The sequence below is a fragment of the Phodopus roborovskii genome, unplaced genomic scaffold (genome assembly GCF_943737965.1).
Source record: "Phodopus roborovskii unplaced genomic scaffold, PHOROB, whole genome shotgun sequence".
In the NCBI taxonomy this organism is placed as follows: domain Eukaryota; kingdom Metazoa; phylum Chordata; class Mammalia; order Rodentia; family Cricetidae; genus Phodopus; species Phodopus roborovskii.
The window spans coordinates 7,942,791-7,959,471 of NW_026125281.1; the positions used below are offsets into that span (position 1 = coordinate 7,942,791).

General features: G+C 40.6%; 1 protein-coding gene across 1 annotated transcript in view; it reads right to left on the minus strand.

Moving 5' to 3' along the window:
- The window catches only part of Kcnb2 (potassium voltage-gated channel subfamily B member 2), a 352,456-nt gene that overhangs the window by 320,202 nt on the left and 15,573 nt on the right, over window positions 1-16,681 (minus strand). Inside the window, exon 2 of the mRNA XM_051196907.1 lies at window positions 5,914-6,578. Coding sequence (XP_051052864.1) covers window positions 5,914-6,492 — 579 coding nt within the window. The 5' untranslated portion in view covers window positions 6,493-6,578. The remainder of the gene's footprint in view (window positions 1-5,913; window positions 6,579-16,681) is intronic.

Genomic DNA, 16,681 nt, shown 5'->3' on the forward strand with positions numbered 1-16,681 from the left:
TATTTGGAACAAAAAATTTGTAATTTTCTATCTTTTCTGCCTTCCTTGTTATACATATTGAGATTTCGACTACACTGTCTGCATGGATGATGCTTAAAAAAATAAATAAGATAAAATAAAATAAAAAACCCAAGGTCAGCCTCTCCAGCCTGGCCACATTGTGTTAATCTCCAATCTCCTGTTGGCACTTTTGAACTCTTACGCTATATCAGCAGAGAACACAAGCTGGCTCAATGTGAACAATGTGAACGAAGAAAGACAGGAGAGAAGAAGATGCGGAAAGGAAAGGAGAAAGGAGACTGAGGACCACCAACGCGACACTAGCGTGGTCATTAGCCAGCTGTCTGTTCCAGGTAAGAATTACAGACCTGTCTACTTCACAGAAACGAACAGATGCAGGCAGGTTTCTGTGTGTGTTCACCACACTGCTTCAGTCATCCCTTTGAATCCATCACCATATAAATGTGTGTTGCAGCTTGGCATCCCAGAGTTAAATGGAGAGTATTACACGGCCGAGCTTGGCCCTGTACAGACCCACAAGTCAGCATGTGGCAGTTCCTTTCTTGAACTAAACAAAAGTCACCTGTCGTTCTATTCTTGCACCTTTTCTTTCTTTCATTCAAAGCTGTAGAATAATTGATCCTGATACTATAAAAAGACTAAGGATGCTATATATTCTTTCTCCTTGATGAGCTCCGAGGGCTTTTTGTTGTTGTTTCTTTTGATGTGTTTTCTCTTTACTCTTTTTGTGACTTTGAAGGCCCACTGCAGAGAGATAGAGGAGGGTGTGGTCCTAAAGGAATCATTGCCCCAGAGCAGCCCAACAGTGGAAAGCTCCTGACATTGACCCTGGGTCTCCAGTAGGAGGTCCAGGCTTGCTGTAGGTGCTGTGCTGGGCCATGCTACCCGTGATGGCCATGTAGAATATGGAGAGAATGAGTCAAAGATGGGGCATCGGCTTATTTCCTATTTCCATGACCCCTGCAACTTCAATAGAAAGACTAACACCTGCAAGGAGAGGAAAACTAGCTCTAATGGAGAAGGTTGGAGAGACGCGGGCATTTGTAGCATTTCTCGAGCTCCACTCTCCCTGGAAAAAACAAATTATTCCATCGTATTCTTTGTTCTTTGTTTTCTTCCTTTTCTTTAGGGACAATTTAACTTTTTTCAGCCGATATAAATAAAAACTTGTTGAAAAGGCATTTTTCTGGTTAATCACCCCCACTCTTCTTAATCTATACGGCCATTTCCCAGGGATGAAAGATGGGAGAAAGGAGGAAAAAGGTAAGGGAGGAAGAGGTGAAGATGGAGGATGAGGATGAGGAGACATCCAGGAAAATTAGGCTGCTTTTGAAGGACAGAGGCACAGGAGGAGGAGGACGATGAAGGAAGAGGAAGAAGAGGAAGAGGGCCAGAAGGAGGGGGTCCGGGACTTGAAGAGTGAGGAGCGTGTAAGAGGGAAGGGAGAGAAAGTGGGGAAGAGTGGGGAGCGTGTCCTAGGCAAATGGCAAATGAGGGAACTGGACAGGAGACAGACAGGAGCTAGTGCCCACTTCTGATTCTGTGCCTTGTCTGACGAGGGTGCTGTATGCATGGCTCCCACTGCCTGTTTCTACTAAACAGAGAGGGAGAGAGAGACAGACAGAGACACGCAGAGAGATACAGAGAGACAGAGAAAGACAGACAGAGATAGACAGAGACAGCGATAGAGACAGAGATACACAGAGACAGAGAGAGACAAGAGAGACAGAGATAGAAACACAGAGAGACAGACAGACAGACAGAGATAGAGACAGAGAGAGATACAGAGAGAGACAGAGAGACACAGAGAGACAGAGAAAGAGACAGAAAGAGAGAGAGAGAGAGAAAGAGAGAGAGAGAGGTACCTCTGTGCCCTGCTCTTATCAGGCCAGAGGTTCTTGGAGTCCTGTTTCCATGTGTTGCCTCAGCCTGAGGCCAGCTTGCTGTCAGGCACTATTGTGCACACATTTCACCTATGCTCAGACTGAAGATATGCTCTGGTCTCTGGGTATGCTACACATTGAGCTAAAGGCCTTAGTCTACAGCTATCTTTCAATATCTAAAGTGTGGCCTCATGTGGTATTCAGTGAGTTAGTCTGTTTTAGAATGTAGGCAGCCATGCGTCTCTGTTCTCCACATCAAGCCTGAGGGTACTACGGGGGGACTGGACCTTTTGCCTCAGATCTTCTAAATATCCCTTATATTGATGTCAGTGATATTTATAGGAAATGGCTATTATAGCTCTCTTGGAAAAGGCCAAATAAAGAGAAAAAAACATGTTTCAATTCTAAAAACAGAATAAATTGTTCCAGTCTGGAAGAGGTACAGGCTCAAATCTAATTCCAAGCCTCTGCCTAGGAAACTGACACTGAGTGAATCCTTGCCCTTCTACATCCTGTGAAAACATAGCAGAGCCAGTAATCCCATGTCACATGTATTGAGAGAGGTGTCCTAGTCATTTTTCAGGCCCATGCTGCTGGATCCAGCATTCAAAACCAGCCCATGATTTTATCTCAGGTCAGTATCTCTACATGAGGGTGAGTGTAGGCACCAAGATACACCAACAGGATTGAAAGAAGACAAATCTGCCTTGCAAACATTAACTCATGCTGAAATACCCAACCATGGGTCGTACCACACCACTAAGAGCTGATAAAGAATTTCCCTTTGGCTGTGGTGCTGAGATTAAACCTTTGCACACATTGGACAAGCACCTACCACTGAACCATGCCTGAAACCATTTATACCAGTGCTATCATGTTAAAAGTATGATCATAGTTCCCTATATTCTGTGCATAAACACAGAAGCTGATTTGTCAAATACTGATGTTTCAAATAGGCCGTGTTCTTATGCCCTGTTCTGTCTTTGCTGTTATTGTTCTAATATACCTGAAAGTTATTTAGCAAAGTAGCTCCTTACATGATACTGGAGGACTTGTTCTCTAAGGGTTATTTCTTACTGACAGGAACATATCCAAACTTAAAGTAGAGCAGGTCAGTAGGGAGCATGAGCATCATAGTGGAAACATGTAGCATGGCTAAACAATTGCTACTCAGTGATTGAATATGCATCCAACATCAGTGAGTAGATATGTGACTAATGAGTTGTCTGACAAAAAGAAAAAAAAATCTTTTCTTTCCATAGTAGGAGTGTGGTTGGAATGGCAAATTACCTTAACACATTCCTTTTGTTTGTTTGTTTGTTTTTGTTTTCTGGGACAAGGTCTTAGTACACAGCTTGAGCTGCCCAGGAACTAGATAAGCAGCCTAGGTTGATTGTAACTGCCAGTGACCTTCCCATCTCTTCATTTTAAGGGCTAAGATTAAAGCCACGTGACCCAGCACTCAGCTGTACTTCATTACAGAAATATTATAGATAAATCAGAAAATAAAGAAAAGTCAAAAGAGGAAAACCCCGGTATTTCCAATGGCATGAAATTCCAGAGATAAAAGGACAGATTTTAAATTTTGTGCAGGGAACACTTTCAAAAAGCTTCTGCTCTAAAGGGTTAGGGTATGAGGGACATGAGTTTAATTGACAAAAACAACAGTGAAGGTAAACAGATATCTGGCTCACAGATCTCTGACTCCTATGCCTCCTAAAAAACACAGAGCAATTCTAGCCATTTCCACACGAGTTCCATGCACACAGAGAAGCCTGCTGTACCCAGAACATAAATACATAGTGAGTACCACAATGTCTTCCCACTAAAGACAGAATACAACTGCTAGCTCTTAAGTTACACAAAATACTGTTCACACATACCTGAGTGGGCCCTCTCATCCCCCAGAATCCCCCTAGGAAAAGAAAAAGTTTTGTTGCTTCTGATATATGTGGAAGAAGGCATCCATGCACAGTGGGCAGCATGAAAAGCTTGCTTTAGAAAAGCATCAAAGCTCAGACAAAAGAGGAACACTTTCATTAAACCACTATAGAAGCAGACATAAACATTACCATATTTCGTTGTTGAAGCAGAGAGAAAAATGTAGACATTGAAATAAATGTAAATGCTTTATGGCTGTCCTTAAGGTAGCAAAACCATTCCTCTCATTAATAAGGTGGAGACAAATTTACTATTTATAACAACATAAAAAATTTGCAGGGCAGTATGCATAGCTTTTACGTATGGCTATAAGCACATATCTATACAAAGCAAGCTTAAATAATTGTTGATATATAGGGTAATAATGCTATATTACAAAAAGCCATTATCTTTCTAGAGATAAAGAAAATATAGTCAAATATACTCCCTTGTCTTACTATCTTACTGACTTTGTTCTAGCATTACCTTCTTTGAGAAGGAAATAATTATTTGGGACATTTTTGTCACTAGCGCTCTGCTTTAGACATAAATCGATAATGTTATGATCAAATTTATCATATTAATTTCAAGTCTTCCTGCTTTGCCTGATTCATTTTACATAATTGGTTACATTCCTTCTTGAACTTTTGGTGTAACCATAGCTTATTCCTCTGTCATTGAAAGTCTTTTTAAAAGTTCATTTTTAACTCCCACAATACAAAATGTAGAGTTTATTTCATTCACATTCAATATCCATCCCATATTTTCAGAAGGAACTCAAATAGGATCACTCAGCGTGGGGGAAAACAATAACCTTCCCCTACAAAACTCCACATGGCTGACGCATCTACCTTCTACATATAGGGCAAGCAAGAGCAAACCAAGGATTCATCACCAAAATAAAGGAAAGAAGAAGCTAGAAAGATCATCTATTCACCAGAAAAGACACATTTCCTCATAGCTACCAACCCAGGTAACCAAACCCTGTGAGAACCAATGTTCGTATCATCTGCACTGGTCTCTTTCATTGTTTGTGCTGCAGATCCTGTAGAATGTTCATTTCTGGTCAGAAGGCTCCTATGTTCTATTTTATTTCTGTGGCCATTAGTGTTTACAGAGAGAAGAAATCTGAAAATTAAATAGTAATCCCAAAAACTCACACGATGGCATTTTCTCTCTGTCTCAATCCACATCATCTATCAGGGACAAACCATTGATGCTATGCTCTTGCAACTAAACTCAACTTGGTGGGTATTTTTTTTTAACATTCATACTACAATATAGAATTAAATATATGGCATGAAAAAAAATAAATATATGGCATGGAAATCAGTTTTCACTCACTCAGGAAGCTCTAGATAAAATTAGACAAACAGAACCACGCATTATAATCAAACGCAAAAATTGGTGACAGAAAACTAATTTAGACTTGCAATATATGCAGGCAAATGAAAAACATGAATTTGCCTTCATGTTAAGCAAACACTTTATAAATGCTGAGACATCGTAATATCCCTGTTTCATAAAAGAAACATGCATTGACAGTTAAAAACATTTGAGAAGACCTCACAGGACATGCCAACAGAAGTATCGTGAATACTGGCCCATGTCTTACACAGCTTACACCTCATGTGTATGACCCTCAGTCCTCTGATCCATGCTATCTTCTCTCCCTGAACTTCCACTGAACCAGACCAGGAGTCACTCTGCTACTTCTAATAACAGCACCTTCCTGAACAAAGATGAGGCTCGTGTCCAGGTCTACAAGACTCTGTGACAGTGGGCCTCAGTTTTGACTTCTTCCTCCACCTCCAAGCCATCACACCATGTCACACACCAGGGAAGTCAGAACTCTCTCCTATGGTCCAGGCCTGTCCCTACAAACAGCAATATTTACCACAGGACATCCCACAGGAAAAATAACTACATCTGCCTACATACGATGCTGAGAAAGACATTTCCATTATCTGTGTAGCCATGTTTTGTTGTGTCATACAAGAGCAAAGAGGAAAATACCACTGAGTGGAATGTGAGAGCCACAGCATTTCTGACTACACAGGTAACCCAAGACAATGAATGCTTTTCATACCTTTGCAGCCACTGATGAGTTAGGTTTCTCCAGCAAGTCCCAAAGTTTCTTCCTTTTCTCCGGGCAGCAGGTATTATCAAACTCCTCTCCTTCGCGCTCACGCATAGTCTCTGCTTCCCTTCTTAATTCTTCATTCATCTGCTCTTTCTTCTGATGGTATCTGGCTTGGCAGCAGGACTCTAGGTAGATCTCATCGATGCCCCAGTAGTCAAGTTCTTGACCAAAAGACAGTGCACACATTTCTTCCATCATGTGCAGCTTCCCTGTCCGGTAGAAGTTCAGGATAGATGTGAAAGCTCCGGGATGTCGGTCGAAGAAATACTCATTCTCACTAAGATTGTAGTCATCGCACACCTCCAGGAGGCTTTCGTGCGTGTTACAGTCTCGAAGCTTCCCCAAGCGTGTCCTGGGTAGCCTATCCAGAGTTCTCCACAGGACTTCGTGGTTAAGGCCCCCCACGTTGATCTTGACTCTCCGAGAGCACGTTTTGCTTCGGATAATGTCCACAGGTTCTGGAGGAAGAGAGAGTGTCGACCTGGATGTCTTCCTGTTCAAGCCAGGTGGAGCCTTTTCTGCCATTTTGAACTGGACAGAACCACAGAGCCAGGGTCCTTAAAGAGGAGGTCAGCTGAAGGATTGCTCTGTAGCAGGCATCTCCATGACAGCTAGAAAAAAGCAACAACGCTCAGTTATTACAATTCTCCTAAGGCACACTGCCTGTCCTACTGGGTCAATCGGCTGTTACAACCAAGTATGCTATTAATGGTCATTTTCTGTAGGTGTAAGTCTATGTTGTATGAGAAAAGAAAAAAAAATGGGAAGAAACACAGTGGGGTCCACAGAGAAAGTTGTGTGCTCACTTTTACACATCTGTAAGTTGACAAGGCCCAGTTGTGCCAGCTGAGTCCTCTTTCTCACATTGCTGAAACACGCAGGTGCTGATGAAGCCTCAGAGATATGGCCTCAGCACAGTTATGCCAGCCAGGTCTCCATCCATTTCACATGGATGACCCCCTCATGGCCACACCTTCCCCAATCACCCAAGCCAAAGTCTGAGAGCACCTGATGCCTGCCTCTTCATGCAACTACAGAAGTCTAGACATTATATCTCCTAGGCACTACCCACCCACAAGCACCAAGGCACAGAGCTAAACTCCTCACCTTCCTTGTATGCATCACTCCAAGAACCATTAAAAGTGGCCCAACCTCCAGTGTTGACCATCTGAAATACACTCACCAAATAGCTACAGAAACCATCTACTAAGATACAGACTTGGCCTGGTCACCCTGTCTTACATCTTCAAAGGCTCTTTGTGATTAAAAGTAAAATATAGTCATATCAACAAAATCCTCTCCATATTCCCTTCTTGTTCAATTCAGTGTCTGTAAACCATTCATTATCCTCAGGGTATATGACTCAAAAAACTCAGTGGTCTTTGGGAAGCTCCAAATGCTGGATGACAGATAGGTGATATAGGCAGCTAGATATGGAAAGCTGTATCATGAAATGATTTTCATTGTATACACACATATTTCTGTGTTTTTATTTTAAATTAATTACATTAAGAGATCAACAATTATAGCTAATATTAAAATAGAACAATCATAATAATACTCTATAATAAAACTTATCTATAGGAGTTGTTAACTAAGGAGTTGTTAATTTCTGTAATTCCCACATAATATTTTAGGACTTTGACCACAGTTAACTGAAAACACAAAAAGTAAAAAGTGGATAAAGGGACACTTTCTTTTGTGTTGCAACAATCCCTTTCTATTTCCTTTTGATCAACAACTACTTCTTTTCAAGACATAAGGCCTTCCATGACATACCCCGTCTGGGATCAAGAAACTGTAGCTCTCATCTTTCACCATGTTAACCGTTATAATATCATTTCACAATATTTCACAATATACGGACAGCTCCCAAGAACAAGCCCACCCTTTTTCATTACTATGTCCTTGTCACTGAGTCCTGTTCTTACACACTAGAGAGGTTTACTATATTTTAATAATGAGTCAATTCTTCGTTTTCCATAAGACAGCTACAGCCAGAAAATAATTGTACAAACGAAGCTTTTGGGATCTTGTGTCAAAAATGCATACATGTGTACATGCTGTACATGTATAGAATATGTTATGTTATTGTATGTAGATTTGTCTTCTTTGGCTTCACATCTCTTTTCCGTTGGGCTTTACTTGTTTAGAACATGATATCTGTAGTGTTTCCTCCTGATAGAGCCTTGTTGCATGGTCATCTGAGGGAGCAAGAATCCTCATTGTTAATGTCTTCTGACTGATTTGGCAGAAAACCACAGAGCTCTGAAAAACTGTCCCACAGACCCCTCTTCAATGTAAAAATGTCATTTTTCACAAGTCAGTGGCCGAGGCTACAGAGAAGGGATGAACTTTTAGGTTCAAGAGGTCCCTGTGACTAGAACTTCCTTGTAAGATTCACAGCAATTTTTGTAAGCCCCAGGATTCTCCATCTGCAAGTTAAATTTACTTCTCCATCTGGAGGCCAAGTATCCTCTCAAGTAAATATGTTTGGCTTCTGAAGAAGAAGTAGATGGACTATATAAGAAGTATTTTAGACATGGATAGCAAATATATTTGATTTGGGAGTTTTTTTCAGATACATAGTTATAGGAATAGTTTAAGCATATGCACGCACACACACACACACACACACACACACACACACAGATTCCTCTTGTCTGGCCAAAAATAATGTCCATTTTTATAAAACTAAAAGTGGACCACAATGACTATTAAAGTTGTTTGAACTTGAATTCTTCCTTTACAAAACCAAAATATGTCATCCATAAGGTATGGCATCACAATAAGCAAATGAGACAGTTTGGGTAAGGACCTCACTCCAAGAAAATACATCTAAATAAAATAAGGATATTCATAGATCTCCTCGAGGTTCCGTTTACAAGCAGTGAAAGAAAATGATAATAAAAAAGAACATTCATGCTTGTTGAATGCTAGTACATCTTTTGCCTTCTAAAGCCTGGATTTATGGGTCTCATCCTTTTTTGCTATTGATAATTAGACCTACAAATAAGAGGCATCCTGTAAGGCGCACTATGCCGGCATTGATGGTCATGTCCACATTTTATACTTTACTGACATTGAACTATAAATATTTTTTAATGAGTAGCAACATCAATATGGGGCAAAATTAAATGAAAATATTAGGGGCAGGGCAATTCCAGCGGTGAGTCCAGATGTCTCTTCTGCTGAATGATCTCACTCTGATAATACTGTAACAATCAGGAGTCTGTTATTGCTTCGTATGAACAGTAAGCATTAAAGCCAGTCTGCTTTGAACTTGGGTACTCTTCTATTTTGCTTTGCTTTTACTGTCAGAAAACACTAACCCAAAGCGAATTGGAGAAGGAAGGGTTCATTTGGTTTATACCGCCCCATCACGGTCCATGATTGAAGGAAGCCAGGGCAAAAACGTGAGCAGAAAGCTCAAGGTAGGAACTGAAGCAAACACCACGGAAGACCGCTGCTTTCTGACTCACTGCTTCTTTATACAACCCAGGGCCATCTGCCCAGGGTGGCACTGTCCACTGTGAGGCAGGCCCCCTCCTCCATCAATCAGCAACGAAGAATATCCCTTGAAGACAGACAAGTACGCCAATCTGAAGGACTATGTCACGTTCACAACCATGAACAGCCACCACAAGGCAAATGAACATAAAACGTACTTACTCTTTTTGGAATATCACGCTTTCTGCTTAAGATAATCAGTGTTTTAGTTAATTGCTTCATGTATGAGGTTCATGATTAAGAGAGAGAACTTCAACTTGACTCTGATAGAACATTCGTATCTATGATTAAAGGTAGACTGAGACCTGCCAGCTTGTGTAATGTTGTAATGTTATGTAATGCCAAGATTAAATTCTGTGTCCAAGTCTCGAATAAGACATCTTTTTCTTAAGCAGTCTCATGCCCCTGACTTGCACAGGAATTTCCTTTTCAAAGGGAGTCTGAAATGAAACGTGGACAGAGGTCAGAAGACTTAGATTTCAAAATATCTTCTTCCCCAATCAAGAACTTTCTATTATAAGAAATCTAGTGTTGATTACAGATGCCACAATAAGAGACAGGCTGAAACCCAATGCCTTCTTCTCAAACGAAGAGTGGGGGACCAGGTTGAAAGTGCTTCGTTGATTAGATTTCCTTACAACTTAACATTGTCTGCTGCGGCTCTTGTTGCTGTGGTAAAACTTCTTCATTTCACCCTTGGCGGAAGGCTCTGCATGTTTCCTGGTTAAAGACATTAGTCCTTGAGTAGCTGAAGAATTGTGAATAGTCAAGGGTCAAGGAAGCTTTCGGAGTAAGGCAATGATTCAGGCTCACTCCAGAGCACCAGCACTGATGACAGAACCTAGGAATTCACAGACCCATTGTGTCCACCAGCTGGTACCTCTCCTTGCTTGTCAGGCTCCATTACGCTGCAAATTATATGTCTGACTACCAATCCATCTCCTGTCTTCCTAACATGCATGTTTCCTATGCCATTCAATTCTCACAGCCTGGGAAACCATCACAAAAACTTCTTCCCAAAGCATTTTTCTATGTCTTCTTTGACTATAAAAGCCTCCTGACATGAAACTATTAGATCTTCCTTTGGAAGAAAAAGACAATATGTAAACCATTTTCAGGTGATGGAGGCTGAACCCAGTGCTTGGTACTTGTACTCACTAAGATACGTGCCTTACTGTTGAGCTACCACTGCCCCTGACTATTTTTATATTCTTTCTCACTGTCTCTGACAAGATGTCACTGTGTTTCCCAGGCAACTTTCAGACTCCTGAAGTTGATCTCAAGCAGCCATCCTTGCATCAGCCTTCCAAGCAACTGGTGCTTTCCACGGAAGGGTGTAGGCTGGTCATAGCACCTCTCTGTTTGGGATGACCAAAGGTCACATTCGACCTTCCTGGTGGGCTTTGGCTTCCTCATCCACAGAACAAAGGCATTTCCAAGTCTACGATTCTCTGACTTTCCACGACACCCGGTTGCTGTTCTCCTGACACTGTGGCTCTGTGTCCTTTTCCATCTTCCCTTCAGACTCTGTGTGCACTTTAAACAGGAATAAACACAGACTACCTCCAAATCAATGAAAACGTTTCTAGCTTCCAAATAGAAGGTGGTTTGCATATTTCACTTTAAGAGCCCTCTAATTTTTATCACAGCTTAGACAAGACTACATTCTGAATATCATAAAAGTTTCACTCACTTTATTTAGTGTTTGGTTAATTTTCTCTTCTGTAACATTTCACTTTTAATCTATGTTCTTTTCTGCCATATTAATTTTAATTCTAACAATGAATCTGTCGGTTTCCTCTGGTTTAGGTATTGTGTCTTACCACTCCAGAGGGTTGGAAAAATTTATGTTTTTAATTTTAGTAATGCAAATGGATACAGCACCACATTCTCTCACTATAATTTTATATGTGAAATTGTGTCTATCTCATAATAATTTTACCCCATAAAATTGATCACATAATCCAACACATTCATAAGTAAATATCAAATGTAATGATTCAATACTTAAACTATAGGTGTTAAGTAACGTAGAATATATATATATATATATATATATATATATATATATATATATATGTAAATGATCAGTTACAAATGCAGATATATACTGATGTCAGGGATGAAATTGCAGTGAATACTCTCTTTTGGCAGTTAATGTTTTTCCTTGCTGGCTTGACTAAACGTAAAGTCTGCAGCAGATCAATCGGCCAGTGCAAATGTACTCCACATCCCTTCATTAGGCTGAGAAGAAAGCGGGTCTTTACACAGTAAACAAAAACAAATACTAGAGGTTAGCACAGCTGCGCCCTTCTCCCAGCAGCAGTGTGGAATTATGCTGCCATCCGTTCAGGGCTAAAGCTGACAAAACACAACTTTCTGATCATGGCATCATAATTACAGCTTCAGGCTCCAGGTTTGAGGAGGAGACTTTCCTTTCTTTTCTTTTCTTTTCCTTTCTTTTCTTTTCTTTTCTGCAGACTCAATAATACTAGCATTATGTCATACACTTGACACTTCCTTAGTATAAACAAACAGGGTAAGGCACGTACATGCCTGACCCTGCGAACACAAAAAGCAAATATTTCTAAAGGTCTCAGTGATGTCTCTTTTCAGCTCTGTGCTGCTGGTCCAAGCTGACCAGGGGCTTGCAAGCAAACAACTTTGAGACATTTAAGTCTCTGGAATCTATATCTAACTATGTGGTTGCCACACACACGCATGCACACACGCACGTGCACACACACACATACACACACATACACACACACTCACAAACACACTCTCACACCCACGCACACACATGCACACACACACACACACACACTCACTCAGTAGTAGTTTTTGGAGTGCTGTTTGTATTTCAGAAAGCCATAAAGATTATCTGCAGTTGATATCTGGAGAGAAGGACAAAATAATGATAATGAAATCAATTTTTAAAAATCCACTCCCTGCTAAAATCTGTTAAAATGCCAATAATAATAATAATAAAGGTGGAATAAAGAAACCCTTAAAATAATTAACAACTTAAAAATCCATCAAACTGCTTTTGTCAATACAACATTCTGAACAGAGTTCCTGGAACCTCTCAAGGGCTCTGAGAAAATTAAGCAAACCTGATTTGTGTTGAAACTGAGAGATACTGCTGCATTTCAAAGCTGTGTGGTCAGGCTCAAGAAGACCCAAGGCATTGCTGTGTCCTGATAAGAGTGCGTCTCTCCTCTGCAATCAAAAGCCACTTGTACCTATGTGACCCTCAGTTTCAGCACAACTATGTACTCTTGAGTTAAAAACAAAAAACCTAGAACTTTCCCCCCTTGCTGTAAGCTATGTGATGCTTTTTTTAGATGCACTCAGCCAGATCCCCAAAGCTTTGCCTTCTGTGGTCACAGGACGTGCTGTGCTGCAGTCAGAAGGGGGAAAGACAGGTATTAAAGAAGATGTAATGTGAGCATTCTTCAATAACATAGACGTCCCCAAGTTTATAAATAAACTATTTTATTTAGACACCATTTTCTTCGCTGGAATACAGAATTATTTAAAGAATTAGACCATGTATGCGTGTGTTTGCTATAGTTAGAACACGAAGTCTCTAGACTTATATTTAGAACAATAGTCTTTTTAAAGTTTCTCTAAAAATATTTCCTTTTTTTGAGATTATAGAGTTATAGAGATTATAGATTATTTTCCTTTCCTTCCTGCAATCCTTACCATATATACCTCCTTGCTCTCTCTCACATTCACAGCTATTTTCCCTATTGACTGTTTATATGGCATAAAACTCAACTTTAATAGTAGCACCTGGGCATTCAGTAGGGAGTTTAATACTATGAGGGTTTGCCCTTGTGTAGAATTCTATCTCCTGATGGAGAGCAGGCCCTTATATTGGAACCTGGAATGTGTTACTTCAAGTACCTCTTTCCACATAAGTCTTCCCAGAGTCGCAATGGAGTAAGGAGAAAAACAAAGATGAAAACTGGTGAGAGAAATACAGAAAAGCAGCCAACAGAAAAGTTCTTAGCTCTGAAGGAATAGCAAGTAATAGGCCACAGTAATCTCTTGAAGACTACAGTTAGTACTCAGGGTTTCGTCTAGATGGTACAGTCAATTCCTTGGGTGATTGGCTTATACTTCCTACTTCATTTGGATGTTTGGCACAAAGCAAAGTTAGGTTCTATGAAAACCAAATTTAAAAGTGTTTATGAAATTTGGATTGAATTTGAACATGTTGTTAGGCTCCTTCTAACACAGTTAGCTTTAATTTACATAACGATGTGTCTCGAACATTCAGGAATATGATTTTTGCATAAGTGATATTTCTCAGGTAGGCCCTACTAATAGTAGACAAAAATTTCCAAATTATGTTCCAGTCCCTCTTTTTCATGACAAGTAATATAGCTCTCTTAAGGACCAAATACTAAAAGATTAGGTTCTATAGCACAATCTTTTTCAGATTTACTCTGTGTGTGTGTGTGTGTGTGCGTGCGTGTGCGTGCGTGTGTGTGTGTGTGTGCGCGTGTGCGTGTGTGTGCATGTGCGTGCGTGTGCATGTGTGTGCGTGTGCGTGTGTATGTGTGTGTGTCCTTGAAGGCCAGAGAGTAGTAGATGCCCTGGGTCTGGAAGTACAGTGGGTTGTGAATCATTCTACATGTGTTCTGGGAGCTGAATTTGGGTTCTTGCAAGAGTTGTGAGTGCTCTTCACCAAGAAGCCCTTCTCCAAACATAAATATTACAACATGCTTTAATAAATGCCTGTGTTTGGGGGCTAGCGTTATGAGCATGTTTTCCCACCAGCCTAGTCCCCCAGCCACACCAGACCCAAATAACACACAGAGACACTATATTAGATATAAAGCTGTTGAAATTTCCTGCTTTGCTGAGGAGTCTGCCAGATGCATGATGGCCTATAGGCTGAAATGGAACATTATAGAACTTTGCGTGACTGACCAGGCAGTGAGTTGTCTCTGTCATTTCGATAGTTTATAAATTATCCTTCTGTGGTCTTTGAAGGAGTTGAAGACAGATAGTTATGGTTATAGTTTTCTTAGGATTAAAGATAAGATACATAAAGGACTTTAGACCCACAAAGGTAGGATAGATGATGAAATATTTTCTTTAACTCTTGGTAAATATTAATGGGCTAAATATTGTTAACTATAGTTCTTATTTGATAACTGTTTTGTTATACAGTTTACTATGTTAAAGTTAAAACCCTTCTTTTTATTTTAGATGGAGAAGAGGCGATGAAGGCAGATGTCATTCTGTAAGTATGTTTCTCTTATTGGTTAACGAATAAAGCCCTGTTGGCCAATTGGAAAGCAAGATAGGTAGGACTAGGAGAGGAGAATTCAGAAGAAAGGAGATTCAACATGTAGGATGGAGAGAGCAGAGATCCGGGCCCTCTCTCCAGTAAGTTAAGACCATGTGGGAACACTTAGACTAATAATAGCAATGGGTTAATATTTAAGGCAGAGCTAGCCAAAAAGAAATGCTAGTAGCAGGTCAACAGCTTTATATCTGTTACAGTGTCTCTGTGTGTTATTTGGGCTGACGCGGCCGTGGGACCAGGCTGACGGGAAAACCTGCTCGTAATAGGCTAGAGAAAAGCACATGGCAGAAGAGAGCTTGGATATGGATATTTTTTCTTACTTATAACTTTTAACCCTGGGCTCCAGTGAGCTCACATGACTAAGTTGACATCCTGGTGCCTGTTGAGCTTGAACTACAACCCAGATGTGTCGATAGTGAGACAAGTCTCTTTCCATCACATGTTTCACATTATCCTTAGATTTTTTTTTAACCTATTAGTGAGAGGTTTGAAGAACTACTCTTATGTCAACATATCGAGCCAAGCAACCCTAATGCCTTTTATATATTGTTTATTCACATGGGTGGCAATGTCTGCAGCCAAAACAGAGAGCTATACCTCACAGATGCTTTTATTTCCTCTGCTTCTCCAGTCCAGTCTCTATGGAGACCACCTTCTCCTGCTCCAGACTCCTCCAAGCTCTTCAGTTCACTTCAGAGTCAGCTAGCCGCAGGTCCATGTCCTTTCTTGTCAGAGGTGCTGCTAAGGTTTCCTAGCTCTGACTAAAGACACTGAGATACAAATGCATGACATCCAAACTCACCTCTCTCTGTGCCTCTCCCGCATCGTTCTGCCGGCCGATCTCTCTCTAAGTCCTAGAATCTTCTTTATTCATGGTTACATGCTCTATGCTACAAAAAAGTTTGTACAGCTTTTCCCCCATTTTATCTCCAGGCATCAATTCACAGCTGACATTTTAGGTCCCTCTGACCTCCTTAACTATACAGTAATCCTCATATTTTAAGACTTCGTATAACAAAGTATCTTTAGCGTGTAGCAACGGTGGTTACAGCATCAAACCTTGCATTTTATTTATTTAGAAATCATTTTCTTTCATTCCTGATACCTCATATTATCTGCCATCTCTCCAATCCAATACGGCTGCCTGTATGAAATGTTCTTTTCCACATACTCTTTCTGGCAAACCCTTAGATGTCATTCATGATCAAAACAAGGATCTTTTCCAGAGAGAAGCAACAGGGCCTGCCTCATTGAATCGCCAGGTTGTTTTATTTATTGGGATGCTTTTCTTGTATCAGTCTGTAGATCATCCAGAGTTCTTTCTTCTTCGTTTGTTCAGTGAATATTTATGAGCAGCTACTCTGCTCCAGGCCATTGGTGACATCATGGAACTTAGAATCTAGTGAAGGTAGACAGGCATGATGAAAAAAAAAAAATAAAAACGGAAAAAGCGAAAACAGCAACAAACAGGCAAAACGTGAAATGGTATTATGACTCCACACTCACTCAGGGGAGAAGCAAAGTCAGAGTCACAAGTCTGCCTGTCTTCCTGCTTTCCTTTCCTGCCTCCCTTCCTTCCTGCCTGCCTTCCTTCCTTCCTGCCTTCCTTCCTTTCTCCTTTGCTTTCTTTCTTCTCCTTTCTCCCTCACCTTCCCCTCTCCCCTCCCCCCCTCTCCTTTCTCTCTCTCTCTCCTCTTCCGACCTCTCTCCGGTCCGCCTTCCAGCCCTCCTTCCTTTATGTCTCTCTGATTGAAAGGCAATGTGTTCTAGATTCTACTACAGAAAGAAAATCACATCAACGGACAATATTTAAACATCAGAATTGTGCATAAGTACACGTCTGCTCAGATTTATTTATTTACTTATTTATATTAT